General features: G+C 40.9%; 1 protein-coding gene across 2 annotated transcripts in view; it reads right to left on the bottom strand.

The window, feature by feature from the left end:
• Positions 1 to 4592: 4592 nt before the first annotated feature.
• Positions 4593 to 27600, bottom strand: part of SRPX (sushi repeat containing protein X-linked) — a 48619-nt gene continuing 25611 nt past the window's right edge. Inside the window, exons 2-10 of one of the 2 annotated variants that reach the window (XM_069873388.1) lie at positions 27400 to 27459; positions 20578 to 20769; positions 19790 to 19966; positions 13692 to 13818; positions 11734 to 11855; positions 10916 to 11095; positions 10319 to 10452; positions 9022 to 9143; positions 4593 to 5100 (exon numbers count right to left, since the gene is read on the bottom strand). In XM_069873388.1, coding sequence (XP_069729489.1) covers positions 4920 to 5100; positions 9022 to 9143; positions 10319 to 10452; positions 10916 to 11095; positions 11734 to 11855; positions 13692 to 13818; positions 19790 to 19966; positions 20578 to 20769; positions 27400 to 27459 — 1295 coding nt within the window. In that variant the 3' untranslated portion in view covers positions 4593 to 4919. The remainder of the gene's footprint in view (positions 5101 to 9021; positions 9144 to 10318; positions 10453 to 10915; positions 11096 to 11733; positions 11856 to 13691; positions 13819 to 19789; positions 19967 to 20577; positions 20770 to 27399; positions 27460 to 27600) is intronic. The other variant, XM_069873399.1, reaches the window with a different exon arrangement.

The raw sequence follows: 27600 nt of genomic DNA, 5'->3' as shown, positions 1-27600 counted from the left end.
AATAACCCATATTATCTCATTGAGGTAAAGACATTACTTCACTTATATGTGATGAATAATGCGAGAGGCCTGGCATATCTTCAGAGGTGGGACTCCATTGACAGTCTCTGCTTTTTTTGTTTGTCTTGACTTCTACACTCTAAGTGGTTTTAAGCTACTTTTTATTTTGTAAGCGTGTAACCTGTTTTCTTTTTAACATGCAGTTCTAAGAATGGGATAAGAATGGTCTTCTCTTCCCCCTTGCTAGAAAATTATTTTATACGTGTCTTTGCCCTGAACATTCAGTAGGCCCTCCACTCTGTCTCTGAACCTTCTACCTTTTTCCTTGTTTCAAGGTCCTGTCCACCCGAAAATCTGGATGTGTTCAAAATGCAGCTTTTCTGTTATTCGTGGTCCTGACAATTTTATAGAAAAAAAGAATCAATGTTTAATTTATACTTTCAGCTGAGTCATGTTCATTTCAACTTACCCTTCAGAGCTGAGGGCTCTCTTCGATCTTCTCTTTGTTCTCCGGTTCCTCAGGTTTTTCACAGAATGGCTTGGACTAAAAGGAAAATAAAGGTCACATCTAGTCCAACTGCATGCAGTGAGCAGGAACATCTTCAACTTGATCAGGTTGCTCAGAGCCCTATTCAACCTGACCTTGAATATTTCCATGCATGGGAGCACCCATGATCTTGTGTCTTGCTATCTTCTCCTGACTGACTGAGACAAGCTAGGAAGGCAAATAATGTTCCTGGGCTCTGGGACTCAGCTTGCTTTGCAGTAATCCAGCAGTCTGCCTCAGTATGTTGGGTTCCTGCACCCAGGTTAAGAGGAGTACAGCTCAGAGAGGATCACTGGTCTCTTCGTGTGATCTGGGCAAGGGCACTTGGCTCTTTTGCCCTCACACCACTCCTGTCTAGCTTGTCCCCATGCTGGTTCCACATTGGTTCTAGCCTTTATGGGTGTTGGAGCTCAAGCACCCATAAAGTGGAAGGCAGCTGCAGGTAGGCAAGAGTCCTCTTGCTGTTTCTCTGCTTCTTGTACCTTTGCTTGGGACTATACTTAAGGATTTGCTGGGGGTCTGGGAGACACCTTTGTAACTTAACTTCTGTACAATCAACCTGCAGTCTCTCCTCTCCTCTTTGAGGTGGTGGATGACAAGTTCTTGTAATTTGAAGTACAGCTCAACCTAATTACTCAAATTCTGGTTTGGCTACTTTCCATGGGTGGCAATGAGCGATAGAGTGGTAACTAGAATAGGCACTAGCGCACACTGCACAGATATTTGCTTTCCTTTCTGTTTCCCTTGGATTTTACAGAGAATGCAGCAGCTGGATCACTTCTTGGAAGGGGCCAGAGAGAAACACATATGCTGTCCACAACTGTCGATATCCTCACTGGCTCCTCTAGCCTAGTCAGTCTTGCTGCCCTCTGCCTTCCAGTGTCTGCTAAAGCTTTCCCACTCTTCACTGAGTTGCTAAAAAAACATCCTCCGGCCACAGATGAGGAGAGAGAAATGGACAGGAGCTACAGCATCTGAGGAGAGCTGTGCCAGCTGATGGCGTGAAGCACTCACTCCCATTTCCCCTTCTTACAGCACTAACAGACTGGGGTAAGTGGCTGGAAATGATCTAGCACTGAGATTGCACAGCCTAAGCTCCATTATTTCACCATCTCAATTTAAGAAGTGGGTTGCAATCATAAGAGTATTTAAATGTACTTTAGGTTACTTTTTAGCCTCTGCATTTTCATTAATTATGTTAGGCACTCTGACTCATGCTCTTATGTAAGCACTGAGCTGTAATAAAGCTGCATGTTGCAGTCACTTAGTGCAGAGCTGGAAGGGTCATTGGTATTTTGATTAAAACATAATGCTTCCTGTCCCAGATGGTTTGAACTTCAAAAACGGGGTCGTGCAACTTCAAATTCTGTCTCTCCTCTGCAGCTGCAGAGGTTGTTCTAGTGCAGGCGTTGTTCTCCTCAAATTAGGTGGCTTCTTGGGTAGGATCTGGGAAAATAACAGGCCATTTAGAAAATTGGTTTGTGCTCATGAGAAATTGCTGCCTCCCACAATTTATCCCAGTAGTTTTGTTTACAAAAGATGTTGCATGAAAGAAAAATGATTTTTTTTCCTGGTCTGAAATGATTGAAATATTTTGATTCATATTCAGAACTGTGAAGTATGTCCAGAGCGATGTAAGAACATTCAGTTTGTGGCTGTATCCACACACTGGGATCTGTCACATCTCCTGCAATGAATAGCCTGGAGGTGGGAGGGGAAAGGATAAGACTCATAGCAGGTCTTGCTTCCTAGAAACACCCTTTAATCATCCCCACTAAAACTGATGTTTTAAACAAGATTTCGATTTTGACAGCAGTGGTAGGATTAGAGCCACATTGGTAGCACAAGAGTTGAGCATGTATAACTTTGAGGAAGCTGAATTTTCTGTTAAGCATTAAAAAAGTGCATTACAGTAGATTCTGCATCTTGTTTATGCAGTGTTATTCTTCTGGGACCAAAAGCCTACAGGATGAATTTACTGCAATATATTTGAATATTTGGAGTTTACTTGAATGGATGAATGCTGGGCTAAAGCCAGAAACACTAAGTCCCTTGTTCAAACACTCCTTTCCCAAAAGGCCAGCCTGCCACATCACTACATACCAAACATGCAGACCACTTTGACTCCAAAACAGAGATGGCACACCATATTTTTCACTGCTCTGTTCCTCCCCACAAAAATGTACAATAGAAAATGCCAGAAACTTTATATTACTAATCAAGAACAGCTTTTCTTAATCACAAGATTTTAATAGATGTTCTATGTAGAATTATGACTAGTAATCCAGTCACTCATGCAGTCTCCTCCACTGAATTAAATTTCCTCTAACAGCCCAGAGATTGCAATCACTTTCCTGATTGTAGCAATTGTAGAGCCTCGCTCCCGTTCATTCAGTTGTGAAAGATGACTGGGTGCACTGATTCTGAACCTAAATCAAAATGGAACAGCAGCAGATTTGAATTGCAGCAACACAGTAGAAAAATAGGAGCCATTAGAGATTGATGTTGATGAATCAGTTGATTAAAATCACTTTCACCAGAAAGTGAGGTCAGGGGGAATGCCTGTCCACCTATGGATTCACGCTATAAGCATATACATGCTGTAGAGCCTGAGCCAGAGAACTGTGGACACAGCAGTCTGTGTGGAGGTGTCCTCTGGCTGTCTCTGTTCAGCATCCAACACTTCAGGCATGAAGTTATTTCTTGTGCCTGGCAATGTCTAGTTTTCTTAACTGTTGCTGTTAGGCAGCAGAGGGAAGGCAACTTGAGGTGCAGCTGTGTCCATCAGCCTGCTGGGTCTTATCCTCCTTGCTCCTCTATAAGTGGGTACAAGACTAACTGTATTTTTGGTTTGGCCAGGTTTGGAACAGAAATGTGGTTTTGTGATTTTGTGATCACCAATCCTGTCCTTGCATCTTATTCCTAATGGCCACACTTGGAAAGCTCAGCTGGGGCTTTCTTGCCCTTCCCATTGCTCTTCCTTGCAAACCTGTCACTGCCAGGGCCATGCCATGTTTTCACACCTACTCTTGGGTGTTTAGTTCCAGTCTCGTAACACTCTCAGAAGCAGGCTATCCTGTTCAGAAGACAGTCCACCACACAAACTCCCGTTTGTGCTGTCATGCTTCAGTCCACAAATTAGCTTTTGGTAGCTAGCATCAGGGCTGTTTTCCCACCCCTCACATTGATTTCTTCATTATTTCGCTTGCAGGAGCAACCTGCAAAAAAACCCTATACATTTGCTTATTTTAGTTGGTGTGAGAGACTGAATTCTGATAAGGATTGCTTTAAAGATCCTGATAAACTGTTCCTCTGCTGCTACCCAAGTGTCAAGCTTATATTCTTCATGTATGATGTACATTCTATGCAGTGAATTGGCAAAGATTGTGGGCTATAATAAAACAATAGAAAACCCTTTCCTTTTGTGATTGGCCCACAACACTTGTCACTGAGCGGAGAACTTTTTGTTAATTGGTAAGTAAGAAGTAAGCGATGACTTGCAAACAAATATTTTCACATATCTAGAAATGATAAACACTTGATGAAGTTTCCCTGGGTGTAATGTTTCCCTGCCACCAAATCAACAGCTTAGTCTGTCTCCAAGATGAAGTCGGGAAAGAAATCTGTTACTCCAAGTCTATTGGACGTGAAAAGCCAGAAGCAGATAAGAATGTATTTTTATATGAAGCACTGCAGTAGGTAGCCTTTAATAATTACTGGCCAGCTTTTACAGTACTCACTGTTTCCTTTATTGTATTCCTTCTGGCAGTGACTTACATACTCCTGCTGTCAGCTGTTTTCTCCTCACTGCTGCTGAAAACAGGTACTTGCATTGCCTTTGGCTTATGCTTTGTCTGTGATTGACCATATTATTAGCGATACTGAAAGGCACCGCTGGGTTGCTTGTCCACATTAGGTAAGAAGCTAATGTCTCTGTTATAATCACCTGCAGGGAAATATATTGATAGATCAACTTTTGTCTCCAAGAGGAATTTTAGACAACTATCTGTTTGCAAAACAATATTTTATTAATAAAAAGACTTACAAACAGTAAGAAAGAAACCCCAATTTTACACTGAATGAAAAATCCACAATAAACTCCTGGAGACGTGCCTCAGTTCTTCATTCTCTGTACAAGAAATTCCACTGGGTAGTAATCCTACGTGCACATTTCTCTACAGATGGCTGAAAGTACAAAAAAAGCATCATGCATGCTTCTACGCAGAGTAGCTACACAGCCAGACAGACTTAACAGTACACACAAAAATCTGTACATCCGTGACTAAAAAAGCCATGCTTTTTGTAGCACCAAGGGGATAATTATGTGGATTAAAAAACACTCACTGACAACTGCAAGCCCTGCAATCTTGATTTAGGGACATGACTGGCCACTTTCTGCTTGCAGTTTCATCTCGTCTTTTCTTAAAGGAAAATTGTCAATAAGTGCAAAGAGCTCGGCTGGTGTTGCTGGGAAAGGATAGCGTTCCTTGTCCATTCCATGCTTGTCCATCACCACGATGTTGAAATTGTAATGGGGGATCCTCAGCAGCAGCCTGCAAAACAAGGAACTCATTTTGTTAAAGCCTGACAACCTGGGCACTTCAAACTAATAAATGGCAGAACAAGCCCTTTCGGTCTAAGCGGAGGAGGGCAGGGCTGGTTAGAGGGGGTATACAAGGTCCACTTTGTTTCAGCTGTGAGAACAAGAAGAGAGAGAGCTGCAGGCCCTACCTCTGCATTAGCGAGGGTCATTGTAACTGGACTCAACTCTGTTTTCCTCTCAAATCTCTGACTGTTAATGTGGGACATGACATTAACAAAAATCATTGCAATAGAAGTAGGGTTAGGGGTAGACTACTCCCTTTCTTGGCTGCGTCATAGTATAAAATCACATTGAGAAAAAGCAGGAAAAAATTATTGGAGTTGGTTTTTATCAGTCCTTAATAGTAACCACCTACCTGGCACTAACTCCAACTTAAGAGAACAAAAGCCACTACAAATCATAGCAGAATTCTTTCCTTCCAAGTGGTAAAAAGAATCATTTGAACTCCTCTGGAGTTACATGAGTAACCACAGTATATCCTTGCTGCTCTTTTAATATGTTACTTGAAGCAGTAAGGAACTAGAAGATTCTTAGACATTCAGTCAGTTAGCACCATTGGTGTGGGGAACATAAATCCAGGCAGTCATGACAGAATGGAGTCCAGGACAGGTAAGTTATCGTGAAGAAGAAGGTTTGTGGGGGAGGGGGGGATTTCAGTAAGGCATGAAGCATCAAAATTGACCTTCCTCAGCCTTCTAACAAGTTTTAGTGCTCTAGGTGTCTTGTTGCAACTAGGGAGCCTGGCTATTATAGTCAAACTATAAAGTTTGAAGCTAAGACACTGGTGCTAGGAAACTACATATCTCTTGTGCCTCATCTCACCTAAGAAAAATGCTTACCTTCTACAAATTATTTTATGATTGTTATTCTATGATTCTATGAAATGCAAATGCTACCCTTCTCGGGTTCCTAAGTTTTAACTAGGGTACCTGTGCTCATTAGTTTACTGAGTGCCAGTTCTGGACAGCATCTTTATTGAAGGTATTTAAGGGTGCGTTGCATTTTTATTTAAGTGTCTTCCAGAACTGGAATGCTATAATTCACACACCGCAGTAACAAGAAAGAAAAAAAATCTAATGGAAAATTGACTTTCAGTGAGTGCAGGGCAGATTACACCATACCAATTCCTGAAATGTAGTTCCATAAAAGGTGAAGGGGGAGCAAGGAGTGAGGTATTACCAGGGCTTATTTTCTATAGAATCACAAGAAAACTATTTCAACTTGAGTAAAAGTACTTTTACTTTTTTGAATAAAAGAGAACCTTTTTGTTGTCTATTTTTTCTTTTATAGAGAATAAATTTTTTACTTTTTGCAATCCAAGAAACCCTCTCTGATTTGTAAGTGCTTCTTATCGTCCTAAATCAAAATTTGCTCCATTTTCCCAAGGCATATCAGCATATCACAGAAGACATTGCCTAAAATGCTCCTGGACTTTTTTCCTAAGTAACTACTACTTTCCCTGCCACTCAGCCCTTTACTTTTACCTCTTGTAGGGTGCCTGTCCCTAGGAAATGCTGGCACATGAAGTCTCTCTTTCAGGTAAAACCCAACCCCCTACAGGTTTTGAATCAAGTCAAAACAGCCTAGGCACCTTAGTAAAACTGCTGGAAGTTGTAATGAAGCTGGGGAGGTGGAGATAATTTCCCCTTGGAAACACTACCCATATCATTTGTATGTGTGGGTCTTTCTTCAAAGAGCAACCACTGCTTCCTCTTCTGGGTTGGCCACAGCCACCAGCACTGCTGCAGAGAAAAGGAACTGTAGTTGCCCTTTGGGGCTGTGCTGGCAGCTGCTCCAAGTCTGCCCTTGCAAAGTGATTGTGGCATCATGACTACATCAGACCAACTCCAGTGTAAATACAGACATATTTGAAGTGTTTTCAGCAGCAACACCCCAAAATATAGATCCATAATATGGGAGTTCACATAAATTCAGAAATTCATGCCATTTGAGCAAAGGAGTAAGGAAGACATAGACTTCATGACATAGACTTCAGCTTGTTTCAGATTTAAATGGGTCACCGTCCACCTAAATGTGAAACAAGCTGAAGTTATGATCTCAATTTCATAAATACCAAATGCCTATGAATTTGCAGTAGCTATTACACAGACAGAAAGAAAACTAATCCTGAAACTTAATCATGAACATCTACCTTCTAGTGTCTAGCTATGTACATTAGAGTAGAATATGTATATTTAGAGAGTAAGATGCAGGGAATCAAAAGCAAGATGGAGATGAGGGGAGTATGGCCCCTCACAGCGTAGGGGAAGATCAGGTTTGTGAGGGAGCTGAACATATGAGTCTATTGGACCTGATGAGATGCGTGCCAGAGTCCTGAGGAAATTGGCTGATGTGGCTGTGAAGCCCTTCTCCATGATATTTGAAAAGTCATGGCAATTAGGAGAAGTCCCTGGTGACTGGAAGAAGGGCAGCATTGTGCTCCCTTCTAAAAAGGGTAGAAAAGACAACCCTGAGAACTACTGGCCTGTCAGTCTCACCTCTGCGAATAGATCCTCCTAGAAGCTATGCTAAAGCACTTGGAAGACACAGAGGCGATTTGAGACAGCCAGCATGGCTTCACCAAGGGCAAGTCTTGCCTGATCAACCTAGTGGCTTTCTATGATGGAGTGACCACAGCAGACACAGGCAACACAATGGCTGTAATCTATAGAGACTCTTGTTAAAGCCTTTGACACGGTCCCCCACAACATCCTTCTCTCTAAATTGGAGAGATACGGATTTGATGGGTAGACTGTTTGGCGGATAAGGAATTGGTTGCATGGTCACATTCACAGAGTAGTGGTCAACGGCTCAAAGTCCAGACGGAGATCCCTCACAAGTGGTGTCCCTCAAGGGTCTGTACTGGGACAAGCGCTGTTCAATATTTTCATCAATGATATTGACAGCGAGATTGAGTGCACACTCAGCAAGTTTGCAGATAACACCTAGCTGAGTGACATAGTTGTCACACCAGAAAGACAGAATGTCATCCAGAGGGACCTGGACAAGCTGGAAAAGTGGGCCTGTGTACATCTCATGAGGTTCAACAAGGCCAAGTGCAAGGTCCTACATCGGGGTCGGAGCAATCCACTGTTTCAATACAGCATGGGGGATAACATGATTGAGAGCAGCCCTGTGGAGAAGGACTTGGGGGGTGCTGACTGATGAGAAGCTTAACACGAGCCAGCACTGTGTGCCCACATACCAGAAGGCCAACCATATCCTGGGCTGCATCAAAAGAAGTGTGGCCAGCAGGCTGAAGGAGGTGATTCTGCCTCTGTACTCTGTGCTGTTGTGAGACACCACTTGGAGTATTGTGTCCGGTTCTGGAATCCCCAACATAAGAAGGATATGGAACTGTTGAAACAGGTCCTGAGGAGGGCTACAAAGATGACCAGAGGGCTGGAGCACCTCTGCTATGAGGACAGGCTGAGAGAGTTGGGGTTGTGTAGCCTGGAGAAGAGAAGCCTCTGGGGAGACTTTATAGTGTTCTTCCCGTACCTGAAGGGGGCTACAAGAAAGCCAGGGAGGGACATTTTACAAGGGCATGCAGTGATAGGACGAGGTGGGATGGCTTTAAATCGGAACAGGGAAGATTTAGATTAGACATTAGGAAGAAATTCTTCATGATGAGGGTGGTGAGGCATTGGAACAGGTTGCCCAGGGAAGGTGTGGATGCCCCTTTCCTGGAAGTGTTCAAAGCCAGGCTGGATGGGGCCTTGAGCAGCCTGGTCTGGTGGGAGGTGTCCCTGCCCCTGGCACAGGCAGGAGTGGAACTGGATGATCTTTAATGTCCCTTCCAACCGAAACCATTCTATGATTCTTTGATATGCAAAGGTGCAAACACAACAGTAGTGAGAGCTTACTTTACCTGAGTTGCAGGGCAAGTGATGGGGGCAGCAGCTTTACCCCTATTCTTCCTATCTGTGCTGGGAAGACACCAACCAATTCAACTACGGTAACATGTCGGAGGTCTAAACCACACTGTGCTGGCTGGAAGGGTTAAAAAAGATGCGTTAGTTATCAGTGGGAGAAAAGGGGTATGTTTTGAGCATGCAGTGAATGTTCACAAAGAGTTCGATCTTGTTACGGTAGCGAGATGGTTTAAACTGTAATGACAGCATACTTTGAAAAATCTGCAGTTTTCACTGTAAAGAACTAGAGCCCCATGACTCCAGGTGAGGTTAAATGACAGATTCTTGATGTATCTAAGAAAAACTGTACCTGGAGTCCACCTAGAAGAAATATAAACTTTTCTTTGTAATGACATGAAATACTAGAGTATTTAGCATTGTGCCAGTAACTTGATGATCAAAGCAAGGTATGTGTAGTGGAAGTTGACTGCAGGAAGTTTCCTTGCATGCCAACTTGTTTGACCACTGTCAACCAGTGGGAAAAGTACTACAGCCATTACATTTAGTATTTAAAACTATTTCATTTTGATCAATATATTGAATTTTCTTGACAAGTTAATCTAATTTTATATCCCAATGACTATTTATACTGAATGTCATTACAGTTGTGAGAAAAGAAACAAGATAGAAGCACTTGCCACTGAGAAAGACTACAGGACTGGCTCCTTTCCCTGAAGACACAGATAGATATCTGAGAGAAATCCCTAAGTCTAGCAAGAACCCAACAAGAGCATCAACACATAAGAAGGACAATTGCCAGTTTTCTTCTTTTTTCTGGAACAAAATACGCCAATGCTATCTCCAGTCCTTTGTTTGCTAATACACTGGTTATTTCTGAAGCTATTCTATGAGCCTTGTTTGCATGTACTGCAACCACCGAAGTGCTGGACAGTTTGTGGGGGCGGGGGGGTCAGCTTCCTCAGTAGCTGAGCCAGAGAATGATTATTCAGCAGAAGTTAATATTATATTAATTTCAGAGGTTGTAAAAGGGCCAGAACTGTTTGGGATTCAGCAACTTGGTAGTCAGAAGCAGCACAATCCAGAATGGAGCTGAATTAGAGACTGGGGAGATGTTTCAACTCAAACCCAGGTAAAAAGGATCAATCCAGAACCACTGCTATTTCAGCCAGATTGTCCAGTGCCTGCAATACAACAGCTGAAGTTTGTGGATATATATAAACAGTGGAGCATGTCCTCTTGTGTCTTTCTTTAAAGAAAAAAAAACAGATCTCCCCACCCCCAAATGTGTTTTACCTGCAGCATTCCCAGCTGCATCCTATAGAAGAAGTTGGCTGCAGTAGGAGTTGAAATAATTAGCAGTCTCCGCTTCTCATAAAATTGGTCCAGAAGTGCAGCTGCAGTCCTCACATTCACATTGATATTCATGGCTAGAATTAAGTTTAAAAAAAAAGTTACAGGGCATGCTGAAAACAGACCTGTTTCTAAAAGCATAAATAGTTAGATAGCCGAAGCACAAGAACGAGAAATAATAATAAAGAAAACAGGGGTGAAATACTGGCCTCATTGAAGCCAATAATTTCATTGTAAGCTGTTCTGGCTTGCAAGATGGATTGACTCCAGAATGTGAAATTTTGTAGAGAGCTTTGAGCTAAACAACACTATCAGTTGTGAGGTACTATCATCATCCTAGGAAAGAGCAGCCAAAGGTGGCAAAGGCTTCAGCTGTAAGTGCAAATTGGCAGAGGAAGGAAATATGCTACGTTTCTTACATCGAGGGCACTGAAGTTTGTAGCTGTATTCCACTCCACACACCCCCTTCCCAAATTCTCACCGCCATGAGAACCACTGCTCTGACAGCCCTTCTGGTAGAGTGGGGAAATACTCACTTACGTGCACAGGTTGGCTCCACTCCTGACCACCCCAAATTGTACTGGCACACTCTAGCTGGGCTTCCTTGCAACTCATAGCCACCAATGCAGGAGAACTCGCATGTTGCACCATAGTTATTTCCATCACCTGAACACTTGATGTAGCCATTATCTGGGGCGTTTAATTTCACACAGCGCCTGACTTAAAGCAAAAGGCAAGAAAAAAATACAAAGGCATGAATCACCCTGTTACTAAGGTAGCATGGCCAGTGGAACACCAATATAGAAACATTTTTCTGTTTGCTTTCTATTGAAGTCATGTACTTAAAAACTCCAACCAAACAAAAAAAACCCCTGTTAACTAATACATAAAATAAAACGATACAGATGGATAAGTGTATGCATCTGATTGTGGTATCACCGTGACAAAAGGTCATGGAGCACAAAAAGAGCTGAAGGAGAAATCTGCAGGTTTCATCTCTGTACATTCAACCCCAGTGAAAGGGCAGCTCTGCTTACCAGATGTGTCACAGCTGAAAAAACTCCTTCGCATATTTGTTTAAGCAGCTCACAAGAGAAGGGTTGTGGAGGTGGAGGCAGGACTGATCAAAGAATCTGTCCCTCAAGGTGTGCAGTGCTGGCCACCCACCCTGCTGCAGGCCTGGCCTCCAAGGTCTTGAGCAAGACTGTCTTTTCCCTTTCAGCATATAGTTTATATATATATATATATATATACACACACACATACATACAAATACAGAAATAAAGGCATTTCACAAACTGCCTAACAAGCTAAATGCAAATCAGTGATGGTTTTATAGGGCAGAACATCATTCTTACCTCTGACTTTAACAAGAAATTTGCAGGTGCCTTTGTTTTCAGCTCTGTCATACACAGTATATTGGATTTTGTGGTCGCCTTCTGGAAAATGTGACCCTGGTGGCAGGCCTTTCAAAATAACACTATAGCAGAAGATAAAATAGGACATACATCCATAAATTCACCAGCATTTTCCCACTAACAATGCTGTAAAAGCCTGAAGAGTGACATTTGGGGCATGCTAAGATTGTCTGGCTGTGCTGCATGACTGAAGACTCAGAGTAAACAAAGGATGAAGCTAGGCAGTTGCAACCAGAGTATTTAAACTTCTTATCAACAGCCTACCCTGCAGTGGTACAGAAGGTCACACCTTGCTGAGACAAAGGAGGCAAAGTGGGTAGGGCAAGCTGGCTTCCTGTAAGACAATCCATAGTGTAGCCAAGCATCATGCCATGCCCAAAGGAAATTGAGCTTTCTTTTCCTTAGGCAAGGAAAAGTTGAGATTGATCCTCCCTCACTTTGTATTGGGAGCAATCCACTCTCAGGGCTGCAACATAACCCAGACCCAGCAGAGTGTAAGAAAACTGCCAGCCTCTTGCAATGGGGATGTGCCCCATCTGGCTGCTCTGGATAGCTACAGTGATTATGCTAATGCATAAAAATGCAACGGAAAGTGAGATTTATTGTCACAGTGGAAGGGTGTGGTGATCCACAGCAGCGTTTTCACCCGGAACTTGTTTCTATCTTGCAAATGTGTCGGGAGAATTCAGACCTGTTAAGCATTTCCACAGTACCAAAACAGGGAGGTTGAGCAGTGCTCCATGTAATGAGAAATCTTACACACTCATGGGACTGCAGGACCCAGTGCATTTAAGGAAAGTGCTGCACACTCCATAAAACATAACAGTTCAGCAAGATTTAGTGAAAATAGGTTTATGGAAAAGCTTCCACAAATTGGACAGCTAGCCTCTTCAGAACTGGGGAAGTTATTCATATGACAATCTACAGGGGATATTCCCCTTTTTTTTTTGTCTGTCAGACATTATTAAAAAGACTCTGGAATTTCTTTATTGTGACACTTTCAAAATTTTTATTTTCTAAGGTCTAATTTTATTTTAAACTGATAATTACTATATAATTATCACATTAGACCTTAACAGTAATATTGTTTTTAATTGTGTCATGAATTCTTCTTTCTGCTGTTATTTAAACTGTAACAATAAAAAGGCAATGTCAGTATGTCTTTCTAGCTTTTTTGCATTCACATAAAACTGCGAACATCTTAAGGCTTACAACTTTGGTATTTTAAGCTTAACCAGCCCACTAATATAGAGTTAAAAGATGCAACTTGCTTAACAAAAAAAAGCACTTTTTCTATACTTTTTCCATTAAAATAACCTAGATACACTGCCATAAATCCTGCATGATAAACATGGGAAAATCAGACAGTGGTACCAATACAAGTGCATAATTTGACTGTGAAACCATGGAAGTTGACAAGGAAATTTGAAGGAAGTGTGAGGTTTAAATCCAATGTTTAAAGCTCCCTAAGTTTCAAATGAAAGGCATTATTTTACAAGTAGCTGCATTGTGACATCAGCAATCAGCACTACTTTAGGAAGAAGCCTAGAGATGATTTGAGATATTGTTTTGTGACACAATTTGTCCTGTTTCTTTTAAGACAGTGAAAATTACCTCTGTTGCTACCTCCAATGTGCTATTACCTTCTCATTGTCATGTATAAACGCTAACTTTCTGTAAGAAAACTTGTTGTATATGAAGACACTCACAGAGAAGCTCTGGAAAATTTCACAGGTACAGTCACAATGCTATTGTCATTTAGTCTATCAGCTCTATGATAATCACAGCTATCTACTACCCCTCTGCATGACAGGTCCTGAATGATTCGGCTAAAATACCAACCAAGGGCCCCAGAAATAAAAATGAGAAAATACAAACATTTATGCACTTGCACCTACTCTGTCAGAATTCCATCAGCAGTATCCCGACCCTCAGGGGTGTCCCAGAACACTCTGGCTGTCAACTTGTTGGGCTCTGCAGTTTTCTCTTTCACACTTGGGCACTGGATTCTCGGAGGTTCAGTATCTGTTGAAATAGATGTCACAGAAATGGGCACATGTGCATGTGTTACAGCTATGCATTTCTTTCACAGCTCTTGCGCTGTTGTCAGCATAATTCAGGACCACCTTCAGCTCGCCTCCTCAACCCTGGGGCCATCCCAGCCAAGGCAGGTGAAGCCTGTATTGCTGGTCAACTCCTCCCTTCCAATGTAAAAACCTTAACTAAAAATTGGTTATCATAAATTTCTTTACCTAGTCTCCCAGTTAAAAAGCAATGCCTACAAACTCTCTGCATTTAGCGTTGAACTCTAAGGAAGGCTATCCAAGATCGTACCCTAGGAACCTTACCCTTCTGTTTATCTGCTCTGCTTCTCTTTGTTTGTCTGTGCAGTTGATATTGTGATAAAGAACATTTGCAAAGCACACTGAATATATATATCTCTCTGTGTGATAATTTTGCATGTTAATGTTAAATTCTTGGTTATTTTTCCTGCAGCAATAGCAAAAACTGAAACATTAGAAGACTGACAGAACGATCACTTTGCAGGGGATTGCCGCTGCATTTGATTTTTTCCAAATACTTCTTATAATAATGCCTTATAAATAATATCATACAAAACAAAAAGTAGACCAGTTAAGTTTTGACAGCCTGTTTAACTGCTACCAGAACATCGTGACTATTATTCAGGAGTGAAGGAACCAGGCAGTGATGGAAGACCCTTGATGAGGAACAAAGGTGATACACTGCTACTTACCTTCAACCACTTCCATTGCCAATTCTGCCAGCATAACGAAAACACATGGGTGAACCAAGTCCAAATATCATCACAATCATTAATTTAAAAAAAAGAAGAAATATACCTCTAATAGCTTAGTCTCATTTTTCCCCATTTCTTGCGTTACACCCAAAATGAGGTCTAAATCTATGAAGTCATACACCAGCTTTAAAATGAACACAGAGAAAGGATTTACGTACAAATAGAAAACAATCTCTAAATTGCTGCTTAAATTTAAAGCATGATAGGCCTTATCTTTTCATTTGCAGCGTAAACACGAAAAGTACAGTCTGGATTTCTTTCAAAAAAAATAGCAATGAGAAAAGTTTAGGTTTTTACAAAGCATCAAATATACAAAATAATTTCATAGACACTCCTATTCCATAAGCAACACACAATGTTTACTACCAGTTTAACTAGGGCAAGTGCAGCCCTGCTATAGCCCCTTCAAACTTCTAATGCTATTCCAAGAATGTGGGACTTCTGACAACTAGTTTATCTCTATTTCTTCTATAAGCAATTTCCTCCAACCTGAATGCCACAGCTTTGTGAGTCACTTCCACAGGAAGAGCTCCTCTCTTAATTTTGCACAGGAGGGAGTGAGGGAGGCACAGACACTTTTTGAGTTCTTTCACTACTTTATCTGCTGCAGTACACAAGTGAGCAGGATTTCAAGCATCCACTCTGGCTCTAAGAAGCACTTTGTCTTCTTTCCTAATGTTTCTTATTCACTCCCTTATTTTTAGAGTACCTTCTCACTGTGTGTGTAAACGTGCTCACACTGCAGCCAATGAGAGCTCTGCTGTCCTCTACAGAACTGCATTGCTCTCAATAACCCCCATCAGAGCCAAATTACAGTAGGAAATAATACAGTCTCACCAAGGCCGCTTCTGGCTCTGGTTAGTTTACTGTGGCAGCACTGTGGTGGTATGGACAGCATACATTAAATAAAGACAATGCTGGAATAAAAGCCAGAGCAGCATTTAAGGACCCAGTGTTTTAAGCACTTAATTAATCAGAAGGCTCATTATGCCATTGAACACAGAGAAGACTGATTGGTATGAACCGGCTTGGACTTCCACATTGTAAAGACAAACAATACAGTTACTGTGGGAATCAATTCACCAAGTACCCACAGTCCAGGCAGCCTTTTTAGCTGGACTTAAAAATTCCTGGAAAGGCAATTTTTGTTGGTCATTTCAGATGCTTCTTACTTAGCATTCAACAAGGACTAAATGAACTGCATTAAAGTAACTCTGCTTTGAAATGGACCAAGAGAAAGCAGCTACCTCCCAAAGAGGCTCTTCAACTGCAGTGGCCACAAGGATGTGTTAAGCCAGAAAGTGCTCAGGTCTTTTTCCTCATGCCCTTGTATAAAGTTGCAGCCAATCTACAGCATATTAAGCACCTTGGCCACTGCTTGGCAGAAGGAAGACAGGTCTAAGAAACCCAACACATTTAAATGCAAAGAACATAACCAGAGAACATCTAGATAGTTGCACAAGAGAATTTCACAAAACTGACCCCCCCTCCCCCGACTCCATCTTCCAAAAAGCCTTCAAAAAAATGCATGAGGTGAGCAAGGTGCCCACCTGCAGGTTAGAAAACTAAACTGGTTCAAAGCCAAACCCCAATAAAGAAACTCACAAGCTGTTGGACAAGTTTTGTCGGAGGGAAAACTCATCTTTTAAGCACTGGATTGTCATTCTTTTGCTTAGTAAGTATTCCTGGCCAGAGCTGGTGCCAGGACACACTGCAAGGTGCAGCCAGGACACGCTGCAAGGTGTCAGACCCTGTACAGGTGGTTTGACACTTCTACTACAGTGTCACTGCTGAAAGACTGATGAAAAGCCAAGCAGGTTTATTCAAGCTGTTTAGTAGGTCTGTTCATTAAATGGATGAATCTCACCTGCAAGGTTTACATTAAGAGCAGGGAAATTGAACTTCCATTAAAAATTTGATGCTGTTCAGCCACTGCTTCCCTTACATTCTTGAAAGTAAGCTGTCACTTTCCTTGGTTATTCAGCAGCAGCAACAGGTACTCTGACTCCACGTGGGGAAGTGGCATTGCAGACACGGCACCAGGAGGTCAGCAGTGGAATACCAAATTTTAATGCAGCTTTTTGAACTCCGTGGAGAAAAATGCTAAGATTTCAAATGGATTTTAGATTTGCTTATTCTGTTTTAAAAACATACATCTGGGACTGGCCGCATTAACAATTCCAACAAAATTAATCAACAAGCTTGTTAACTGCCTTTCTCTAAATTTGTTCATGTTTTACGTTTATTTGCTTGTGAAATTGGGATGATAAGAGGAGAGAAATAGAGGGATGGTACTGAATGCCCACAGCTTGCTTATTCAAGAGCCTGTATAAGGTAAGTAAAAAGTCTGCTGCTACATAAACATGCTCTAACTACTGATTGCTGATAACATTAAACAACGGCTGGGATTTAATTCAAAACATTAGTCTGTGTCAAAAGCAGAATAGAAATCATAAAAGGGGGGATGAAAACATTGTCCTGCTCCCTCCATGACTTCCTCCCTCCACAAGGCATTGTTCTGTATTTCAAAACATCCATTATCAGGACCTGTATAATTAATGAGTCGGAGTGCAAAGCTTGTTTCAGACATCCATAGATGGAAGCTGTTAGTTAACTACCTATCAATACAGTCTTAGGATGAGACAAAAGGATGACTTGGCACAGTGACAGCCATTTACCATAAACCATGTTTTATAATCAACAGGAAAATTAAACCTTTACAGAAAAGACAGTAACAGTTTTCAATGTTCTAGAGGAAAATACCTATTTCAATCTATGTTACTGTGCATTAAGGATATAATGGAAATATAATTCAAGAGAATATCAGCATTTTTAAACAGTGGATAATCAATATCAGCTATATGTTGATAATTTTTAATCAAAGTTATTTCAGCAACATGAAGAGTGGGACAGGGAACAGACAGGTTGCTTTGTTACTACAGAATACTTACGGTCTGTAAGGGCTTCTGCAAATGATTGCTAAATATACCTAATTTTCTTGAATTATGAAAATTATCCTTCCCCTCCCCCCTCTTTAAAAGAATACCTGTTTCAACAATTATGTTAGCCTGATACCTTTGCTACATGGATCTTTTTTACTGCACTTTGAACCCCACATAGTTTTGTGCAAAAAAATCTAAGCAGACCAACTGCAGTACAAGAGCATAGAGGAAAGCCCCTCGTTTTCAAGAGAATTATAAATTTAGGTCTGCAGTAATTTTTTCGGTGCTTCATGCTAATAATAGCTGTGGTGTTCCAAGGTCACTTCCCTACCTATTTGCAATTATGTGAACTTTATCAGTCCATGCCTATGATCATGTGTAACATCCCTACTGTGGACAGTGCAACTACTCACTTATATGCTAAAGTAAGAAACACACCAGCCTCTTTGCCTCTGTATTTCATTGCTCCGCTCACCTAAATTTTACTTCTCAGCTGAAAGTGAGCTGTTCAGCCAGTTCTCTCCTGGCCACTGGTAAGCTTCTGTAGGCTGCAGTTCACTGATGACTTTTCATAGTTACTGATATGTGTTCAATTGCAAACTGCATTATACTGCTAGGGTCATATCTGGTCAAAAAACTCTCTGTCCCAGCAATCAAGAGATCAAAAGATAAGCTTATTAAACAGTTCACTAACTGCATAACTCACTATTTGCATATAGGAATGATAAAATCATAGAATGGTTTGGGTTGGAAGGAACTTTAAAGATCATCCAGTTCAAATTCCCCTGCCATGGGCAGGGACACCTTCCACTAGATCAGGTTGCTCAAAGCCTCATCCAGGTACTGCGTACACGCAATGTTCGGAGGTATCTTCTTCATACTTTCTGGTAGTACCAGCATTTAAGTAACAGTATTACTTTTACTGCTTTACTTAAGACTTGCAATCATATCCTATGTAAAAACTGTCCTGTGTTTTTGGAATAAAAAAGAAGTGTTAATGCTAACATAGTGTCTTTTTCTTTTTGCTTAAGATATACTCCTTTACTCCTCTGTAATAAGCATCCCATCACTGCGAACAGATGAGGCTCTGAAAGTGCCAGAACATACAGAGGACATAATTTTACCATTCCCAAAAATAAAAGGGTTTGTTTTTCTTTCTCTACCCACACCACTGAGAAGGACAAGGCTTGTTATTGTAAATTAAAACAAGAGACACCACAAACAGTCTAGACCTAAGCAGCAGCAGGCTCATTTCTACATCTGTACAACACCAAGTAACAGGAAACCTGAACAAAATTCTACAAACTTCAGGCCACAGTGCAGAGACTCCAAAGCCATTTGGTAACCTACACTGAGCCACAGGCATTCTGAGCAAAACCAAGTTATCGTACACAGAAAACACTGAGCACAAATAGTCTACCACCCACAAACTTAAATTACTGGTAGCCAACTGAGATGGCCAAAAAAATACTTTCCTTTGGGGGTGGCTGCTGAACCTTTTATCAGAGACTACCCAGAATCAAGAGCAGCAGCTGAGACATCACTATCTGCTCAAATCTCATTAGTAGAAAGTAAAGTTAAATTTCAATATTTGTTTATCTCTTTTTTTGATTTATGTATAGAAAAACAATTACTCTAGCCAAGGTTCCTAGGAGACCGCTGACTATGTAATGAAAATTGCTGGCATAACTAATGTGAACCAGGCTGGAATTTAGTCTAGCTCACTGCAACCATGCTGGTAACTACAATCCATTCATATTCTCTAGATATATTTGGAAACCATGATCCCAAGAAAGAAAAGCAACAGGGGAGGTCAGACAAAGGGTGTAGTTTCAAACCTGTTTTAACATTAAGTCACAGAGAGCAGGACAGACTGGAATGCAGATAACATGCTAGAAGAGCAGCACAGTAATTACAGACTAGCAACAAGTCACCGGGAGATCAGTGAAGACTGTTACAAACTCTGTAATGTGCTGACCATTTACACCAGCCTCATCTTTATTAAACTGATAACACTTGGACCTGATAGCATGTGAGAAAGTAAGACAGTCACTTAGGACTCAAACAGTCCGCATCCCTTGTAAAACTATTCTCCGCCTTCTCAAAAGGAATAGTTGCTTTCTTCCCCCCAGAAACTGTATAAAATAACATTTTGGAATTCATTTGGAAGACTTGGGCACCAGCAGGTACCTCAAGATGTTGACATTCCAGGATACAGACTAACTTTCCTACTTACCAACGCAGGATGCTGGCCGTCCACTCCAAATTTTGTTGTCCATGCATGTTACTATACGGTCGCCTTTCAGCTGGTATCCTGGTGAACAATAGTACTCACACCTTGAGCCAAAGTAGGCACCATCTAAACACTTGAAGCCTCCATTGATAGGCATGGACAGGGTGGGGCAGCGCTTTTCTGGAACAGAAAACAAGGATTTCTGGAAACCTGTTATCCCCCTTTAGAGTAATGTGAATGTAGGGTATTACACAGAAATAAGGATGCAGCTAGAAAATGACAAGTGTGAGAAAGTTATGTTCCACATGAGGCTTTTCACACTGTTCTTTTTAGCTGTATTTCAAATTTAACTTTACATACTGAGTGGCCTAATGCAATACTTATATGAGAAAAAGATGACAAGTACCTATTTCTTTCTTCTCTGAAAATGTTTTACTGCATGAGCCCACTTAAGACACTTGATATAAACCGTATCAGTGTACAGAATCCAAGATGGGCAATACCTTAAATCAGCTTTACTGCTCTGTCATAAAATTATTGCCATAAATCAAAATCTCACATTTATAAAATGTCCCTTTGTCCTCTGCCAACTGTATTTGTACCATTTGTGATACTTATGCCATGTACTACTGCAAGATCCTCAGGAACAAGCCAATATACATATCCAAAGACACTAGCAATGTTTAAAATGCATATAAAAACCCCAAAATCACTGTTTCAAAGGCAAGCAAATTTTATTTTCTCCTGAATCCGAGGCACAAGCCACACACACTGATTTCATAGCTACTTACGTTTGCACAGCACCTTCCCAGACCAGCGTTTGCTTGACTGACATATCAGATGCTGAGGGCCATGCAGTTCATAGCCTTTTTGGCAGCGAATATCACATCTTGTCCCTAATACATTCTTGTAATATTGCCCATGAGGTGTCCTGCAGTTTGCATAACCATGTTTCACCTTAATGGGGGAGCACCACGGTGTTTCTAGCACAGAGAACAAAAAAAAATCACCCACAGTACTTTGCAAAATGTAAAAGGTCAGACACAAACATAAAATCGCTTTCTTTATTCAAGGTCACAAAGAAGAAATGAGCAAAAAAAAAAATCTTATTTAAAACGTCACCCATCCTCAAAGTGGAAAAGTAACAGTGCAGCAAGGTGCACTAAGTCTTACACACCAGAAGGTCAGCCCTTCAAAGCCTGGCAGCTTCTTTTTATTACAAACATTAAAGATTGTAGCCATTAGACAGGGGAGGTGAATGGCTGTGCTTTTTTGTCCATGGAGTTAGTGTGCCACCATGTGGACAGTTTGATGGCGACCGGACCTTCTATCCAGATACACCTAACTTCTCTTCCGTAACCAAAGTTTGCATTAGGAACACATTTAGTCTAGCCGTAGTTGTCGTCTTTACAACATTTACCTCTCTTACTGCTCGTTTAAAAAAACCAAATCTTCTATAATACTTTGTGCTGTAAAGGAAATTGCCTTGGTTGAACTCTGTGACAGCTCAAGCTCCCGCACAGTTATAAAGGACATGACTTAGACAAATCACATTGCCAATATGAGAAGCCAGTCTGAACACGTTTTCCACGTATCAGGACAACCATTCAAGGGTTTAAGTACAGCTCCAGGTTTGCAAAGTTGTTTTCCAAGTTAGCACCCAGGATTAAGCCTGAACTGGAAGTTGTGAAGTATGGAAGAACAACAGCTCCCTTGTTGTTCTCAGCAGTTCTGCAGTGCCACACTGGAACATTCAAATACTCTTTACATCACTAACAAAATAGATTTCTACCAGCAAATGGATACAGTACCATTGTCATGATTAAATCTGAATGCAAGTGTCCAATCCAATAGGCTAAGTGAAGAGCTGTGGAAAAAGATCTGACCTTATTCCTCTCTTTTTGGTAGCAACTTGTAGCTTCCAAGTGCAAGATGCATTCAGGCACAAATGCCTGCTCTTTCTACTGTCAAATCATTCAGGTCTCAACGTTCATTCATGAGCATAGTATACACTTAGGCCATATTTAGAAGAGGGAAGCCAAGCTGTATAAATTTAAATTCAGCTCTAAATGTTCGCAAAGGTCTGGATTTCAGGTGTTGTACTCTTCACCCCACAAGATGGGTGGAGGACTACCTTTCCCTTATATTATGGAAATGTAGTTTGAAGTATGAGAATGACCTTCTACGTGCTGCTGGATGCAGTGACATGGATGGTCTCTGTCAAGTCAGAGAAAACCTGGAATTGGCTGAGACTTCATGGCTAATGCACCTACTGCACTCATGGGAAAAAGGGAAACACATGCACATAAAACTGAACCTTCAATAATTCATCAGGACTGCACTTTAAAATATTCAGGGTATGGGTATCACCTTCTTGGGAGGATTTACCAACATACTGTGATACTGATTGGTGCAGTATCAAACAGACTTCCCCTTCCCAGCTTCAAAATCTTTGCTTATCTTTGACAAAAGGCTGCATCAAGAGAACTATAACTTTTTCTGCATCCTACAGCTTCTCAGTGGGAGTTTCCTACACAAGGAGTGAGTAAGTCTGCCCCTCCCCAGCTCCAAGATTTGTAAAGGACATATTAAGAGGGATGGTGGGATTGCAAGGCAAAAAGATGACAGGTCCTGAAATCCTGTGTGACAATGTGTGACATGCGAAAGGTACAGGATAAAACTTTTAAAGTCTGCAAGTAAGATGGGAAAAAAACCCAAACAAAACACAAGGAGCTTTAGCCTTCATCCATCCAAAGTCAAAGGACATATTAAAAAAAATATATTATTTCTATAATTAAAAATAATTTCTTTGGCAGACTTTCACTTCTAACTTCTAGCTCTTAATATCCATAGTTACTAAATACATTTTTCTACATGATTGGATCAGCTTCACACATAGATAAACAAAAATCAATATAGCCTGTTATATTTCTTATTCAGAGGATATTTATATTCAGTTTAGTAGGCATGGTGGTATTGGGCTGATGGTTGGACTTGATGATCTTAAGAGGTCTTTTCCAATCCCAGTTATTGTATGATTCTATGTCTCTAGAACATATGCATACTTTCCCAATGGAAACTGCATTTGGCACCCGCATTTTGCTATGCTGGTCCTGAATTAACACAAATAGCATATGAGGACTAAAATCAGAGATTAATTGTTGAGTTTTTGGCTAGACCAAGAGCACATTTCTCTAGACTAGCCTGTTTCTGAAGCAGTCGTATTGTACTGTGGCATGTTTACTTTTGTATTTTACCATTACAGGTGAAAACCTTTACAAAGATGTGTAAGTGGCATTATTCCCAGTGTAACCAAATATGTAGTAACTGAGGCACAGGAAAAGACCAGACCAGTCTAACAGCACTCGGCAAATTAGGGGCAGAGTGCAGTTCAGCTTTTGAGCTCAGCCGTACAACCATCACATCTCCATTTTCTAACATAGAATAGTTAGGATTGGAAGGGACCTTAAAGATCATCTAGTTCCAACTCCCCTGCCATGGGCAGGGACACCTCCCACCAGACCAGGCTGCCCAAGGCCCCATCCAACCTGGCCTTGAACACCTCCAGGGATGGGGCAGCCACAGCTTCCCTGGGCAACTTGTGCCAGGGCCTCACCACCCTCATGGTGAAGAAATTCTTCCTTATATCAAGCCTAAATCTGCCTCTCTCCAGTTTATAACCATTCCCCCTTGTCCTACCACCACAAGCCTTTATGAATAGTTCCTCCCCAGCTTTTCTTGTAGGCCCCTTTCAGGTACTGGAAGGTTGCTATAAGATCTCCTTGGAGCCTTCTGATCATCTTGGTAGCCCTGCTCTGGACCTGTCCCAACAGTTCCATATCCTTCCTATGCTGAGGATTCCAGAACTGGACACAGAACATTTATGGTCCTGCTTTTCAAAACTACTGAATGTCAAATCCATGTTCCACTATTTACCTTACAATTATCCAAAGCAGTTTGGTGAAGAGTGTTTTTGTTGGGTTTTGTTACTACTGAAGTAATGAGTGATGACATCACCTATCTCTGCAGCCTCCTTTGGTGCCTACCCCACTCCCACTGGTGCAGCCTCAAGCATCACCTCTGATCACTCTCTGGTGTGCAATTTTGTTAGATTACCAGAGGCTGACCATCACACTCACCTCGTGGAGAAATCCTGCTAATAACAGCTTTTCCATCCTCTTACCTTCAGTGGTCTCACGTCCCAAATTTCCAACTTTTCTGTCACACTTACTCTTCTCATGCCCTGAGATTCTAAATTTCACTTGATTATTTTTCATTAATTAAAATCTCCTTAGCTAAGGAGGAGGCCTCCATTTTTCTGCAGATGGGCATAAACTTTTAGTTACCAGGAGGACACTGACTGAAGGGGCACACCAGGGGGGATGAAGACTCAGGTAGCCTAAGATTTTTTCCCAGCCAGCTAAGAAATCCTTGAGCAAATCAGTTCAAGATATTTATGCTTCAGGTTTTCCACATACACCAAGTCCAATTGCACATAGCTGATTTCCTTTTCAAGGTGTGTTGAGACAAACACGCTTTGCAACATTATCAAGAAATTAATAGTTAAAAAAGAAGGCAGAGCAGCTGTTTAAAATACTGCGAATTGCCTGAGTTTTTCTGCAAATTTTTGTGGCTTAACAAACATGCTTGCATTGAATAAACAGCTGCACTCACATTTTTTTAAGAAAGTGCCTAACAGCTAACAAATGCACAAACAGAATACTGAAAAAGAAAAAAGCCCTTCCTGTAGTGTCATTGCAGCTGTGGTGGTCTATGGAGAGAAACAAAGCAAGGGCCCTAGAGAGGGTTAAAATGTCTTTTACTGGACCAAATGATACTGTGAGAAAATAAAACAAAACCAGACAAGCCTTTGGATGCAGACAACTTGAAGAGCTTAGGAGGAACATCCATTTAATCTAAAACATTAGTATGCTTACTCCAGAAGTGAATGTGATTGGAAGAAAGTGGGTGAGTGAGGTACGGTCTATAAGGGGGAAAATATCTGGGTTTAGACCAATTGATATCCAAAAAACCCCTCGAAAAGCTTATGTGCCTGAAATCACATTAAATGATACACAGTTTTAGATCAAAGATTGGTTATTTTTAAGTGAAGACTCATTTGTTTTCAAAGATTTAAGCAACTACACGGAGTATTTATGGAATATTAAGGATGGATGGGGCCCCAAGAAGTTACACAAGCTGTTCCCTGCCTTAAGACAAGATCAGCCGTGTTTCTGAAGGCTCTGGAAATAAGAAAAGCTACAGGTTTCCCAGGGACCTTTCTGGAACTTCATCATCAGTACCTAGCTCTGTTTACCTAACTGAACTTTGAGCTTTTAGGTATTAGGACTTATGTAGTGCTTTTTTGTTTAACAGAAAGTTTGCATCATTCCTCAACAAGACAATGGCCTGCATTATCACTTAGTAGTGGAACATTTTCAAGCCCTAATTGTATGTTTGAAACCACTGGAAGATAGGTAGCAAGCAGAAATAGTTGAAGCCACAACATTGCCTCTATAGCTAGGGCTAACATTTGATCATTATAATATTGGAGAAAATAAATTAGCAATGAGGATTACCAGAACAGTCAGACTAGAGCTGTGATAGACACAGAAACTGCTGTATTTGGGAAGACTCTCCTTAAATATGAGCCAAGACAGCCATGCCAAGTAGCAGGAAGAAAAGAATTTTCTAGAGCATTGTTTCCCCCGACCCCTCAGTCCTCTTTAAATACCAGTCTCAGTTGAGCCTTTCCTTCAGAAGCAGCACACAAAGTGACTGGCTGTACTGTTGTTTGCTGGTACACCAGCCAACAGAGCTGAGGATTCACCAGGGAGGAAGAGAAAAACTCTTTAAAAATGCTGTGGGCACAGAAAGTCTCAGCAAGGTTTCTTTTGAAAGCTGAGCACGTTGAAATACATCCACATGAAAACAAAAGGGTTTCATAGGAGAGCAATTCCCCCCCTCCTGGCCAATGAACTGCAATGTTTTGTTTGCAGATGTCAAAGAGGATGAGTTTGTGTGCTCACTTGTACTGTTTAGTGAGTGTGCGTGCAAAGAAAAGGCAACACTGCTTGCATATCTTAACTTCAGTTAAGAAAGTTCATTTAGTTATTAGTTACTGAGAAGTTTTATTTGCTGAGCAAACCCCTGAACACAGCTACCCAGTCCATTTTTCCTTGCTTTGTTTCTCTCCACCCTCTTCCCCGCAGCACAAACTCAAATAAGTATGCTAATGAAGAGTGAGCCTTTTCTACTCCAGCACTTCACACTTAAAATCACATTGTCTGATCTTCAACACTTGGCAGTAGTGCTTCCAAACTCAGGGCAGTTTTTAGCATCTGCATGAATGTGTCATTATGTTTCTCTTACCCCAGTGACATTTTGGCTGACATGACTATAATCCATTTTGGATCACCATATAAAAGGAATTTATACAGAATTTGCATTTTAACTACTTGCCTGCCCTAGCATGAATTGGCATTGATTTATCTTCATGATCTCTGGAATTCTTTTTCTATGTGTCTGTAGAGGGTCACATGTCAAAAGACAAAGAAAAATGTGTTTACCTAGATAAAGCTTTAGAGAAATATTTTTGCATGTGTTCGAAAGCAAAATTTTACACTGACATATTTTAATTGGAGGAATATATGACTTTTATGAGAACAGCAACATAGCAACAGCATTTGTGCCTTCCTCTTTATTGTTCATAAATGCCTGAATTCCTTTATGACTTACCTGTTATGAGGCCCATTGATTCCTTTGCAGAAAATCAATAACGTACAAAACAGACACCAACACCCAGTATTTTCAAGTAATGAAAGTGATTACGTTACAATTTTAGTGTGGCCACAGATTAGCTTAGTAAAAAGAAACACAGTTAACATTTAAAGTGAGCAATTAAATGCCAAGTTTCTTTACAGTTTCAACACCTGAGTGATTTTGGCAGAGGACAGGGGTATCGAGAAAGAAGTAGACTTTTTATGAAAATGGTCATAGTAAATGGAAGATTTACTGGAAGTGGCAAAAAACTTCTCTATCTTGCTGAATGGCAAAAACTTCTAGAACAGGGAAGAAAACCTGAATTTGCTTTATAACACACTAGTCCTTTCACTCATTCATACAGCTACGTAATTTGGTTTTGGAATGTACACATTTATTCGTTAAACACACTTTACTTGGCATTTCAGGTAGCGCATTAACCTGAAATGCAAACAATTTTATAGGGGGAAAAAAAAGTCATGAAAATCAAGTTCTCTTGCATGTACTTCTATACATTACCATCAGTAGGCCCAGGTTTTGAGTTAGTTTTTGATGGCTTTGTTAGGATGTATGAAGAAGAAAGAGAAGCTCTTCCTGGATTTTCATGATTTAATAATCTGATCTTCCAAGAGCAAAGGCAGTGCAGAAGTTACTTACTCGGGTGCATAAAAGAGTAGTGATCAGTACTTAGTCATCATTAAAAAAAGTAGAAACTAAATCTTGATCTAAAAATCCATGAGAAAAACCATGGAGTCAGATCACCAAGATTTTATAATCGATGAAAAGAAAAAGAACAAAGCTTTCTCTCAGCAGTCAGCTTATTCTCTTTAGCACATAAGCAAAGCATTCACCTTTATATCTAGTGTGTGCATACACATCTTCGTCATCTTCAAGGGGTGAATATCCTGATCCTACAACACAAAATAGAGAAAAAAATGCAGCAAGAAAGGAAATATAAATTAAAAATAAAAGAAAGTTTTGCCAAAACACATGCAAGATTAGGATGCAATAATCTATGCAATGCCATCAGCACGGGCTTCTCTGAAGCTCAG

The sequence above is a fragment of the Phaenicophaeus curvirostris genome, chromosome 1, assembly GCF_032191515.1.
Source record: "Phaenicophaeus curvirostris isolate KB17595 chromosome 1, BPBGC_Pcur_1.0, whole genome shotgun sequence".
Classification (NCBI taxonomy): Eukaryota; Metazoa; Chordata; class Aves; order Cuculiformes; family Cuculidae; genus Phaenicophaeus; species Phaenicophaeus curvirostris.
This window is presented reverse-complemented; position numbering and strand designations above follow the sequence as displayed.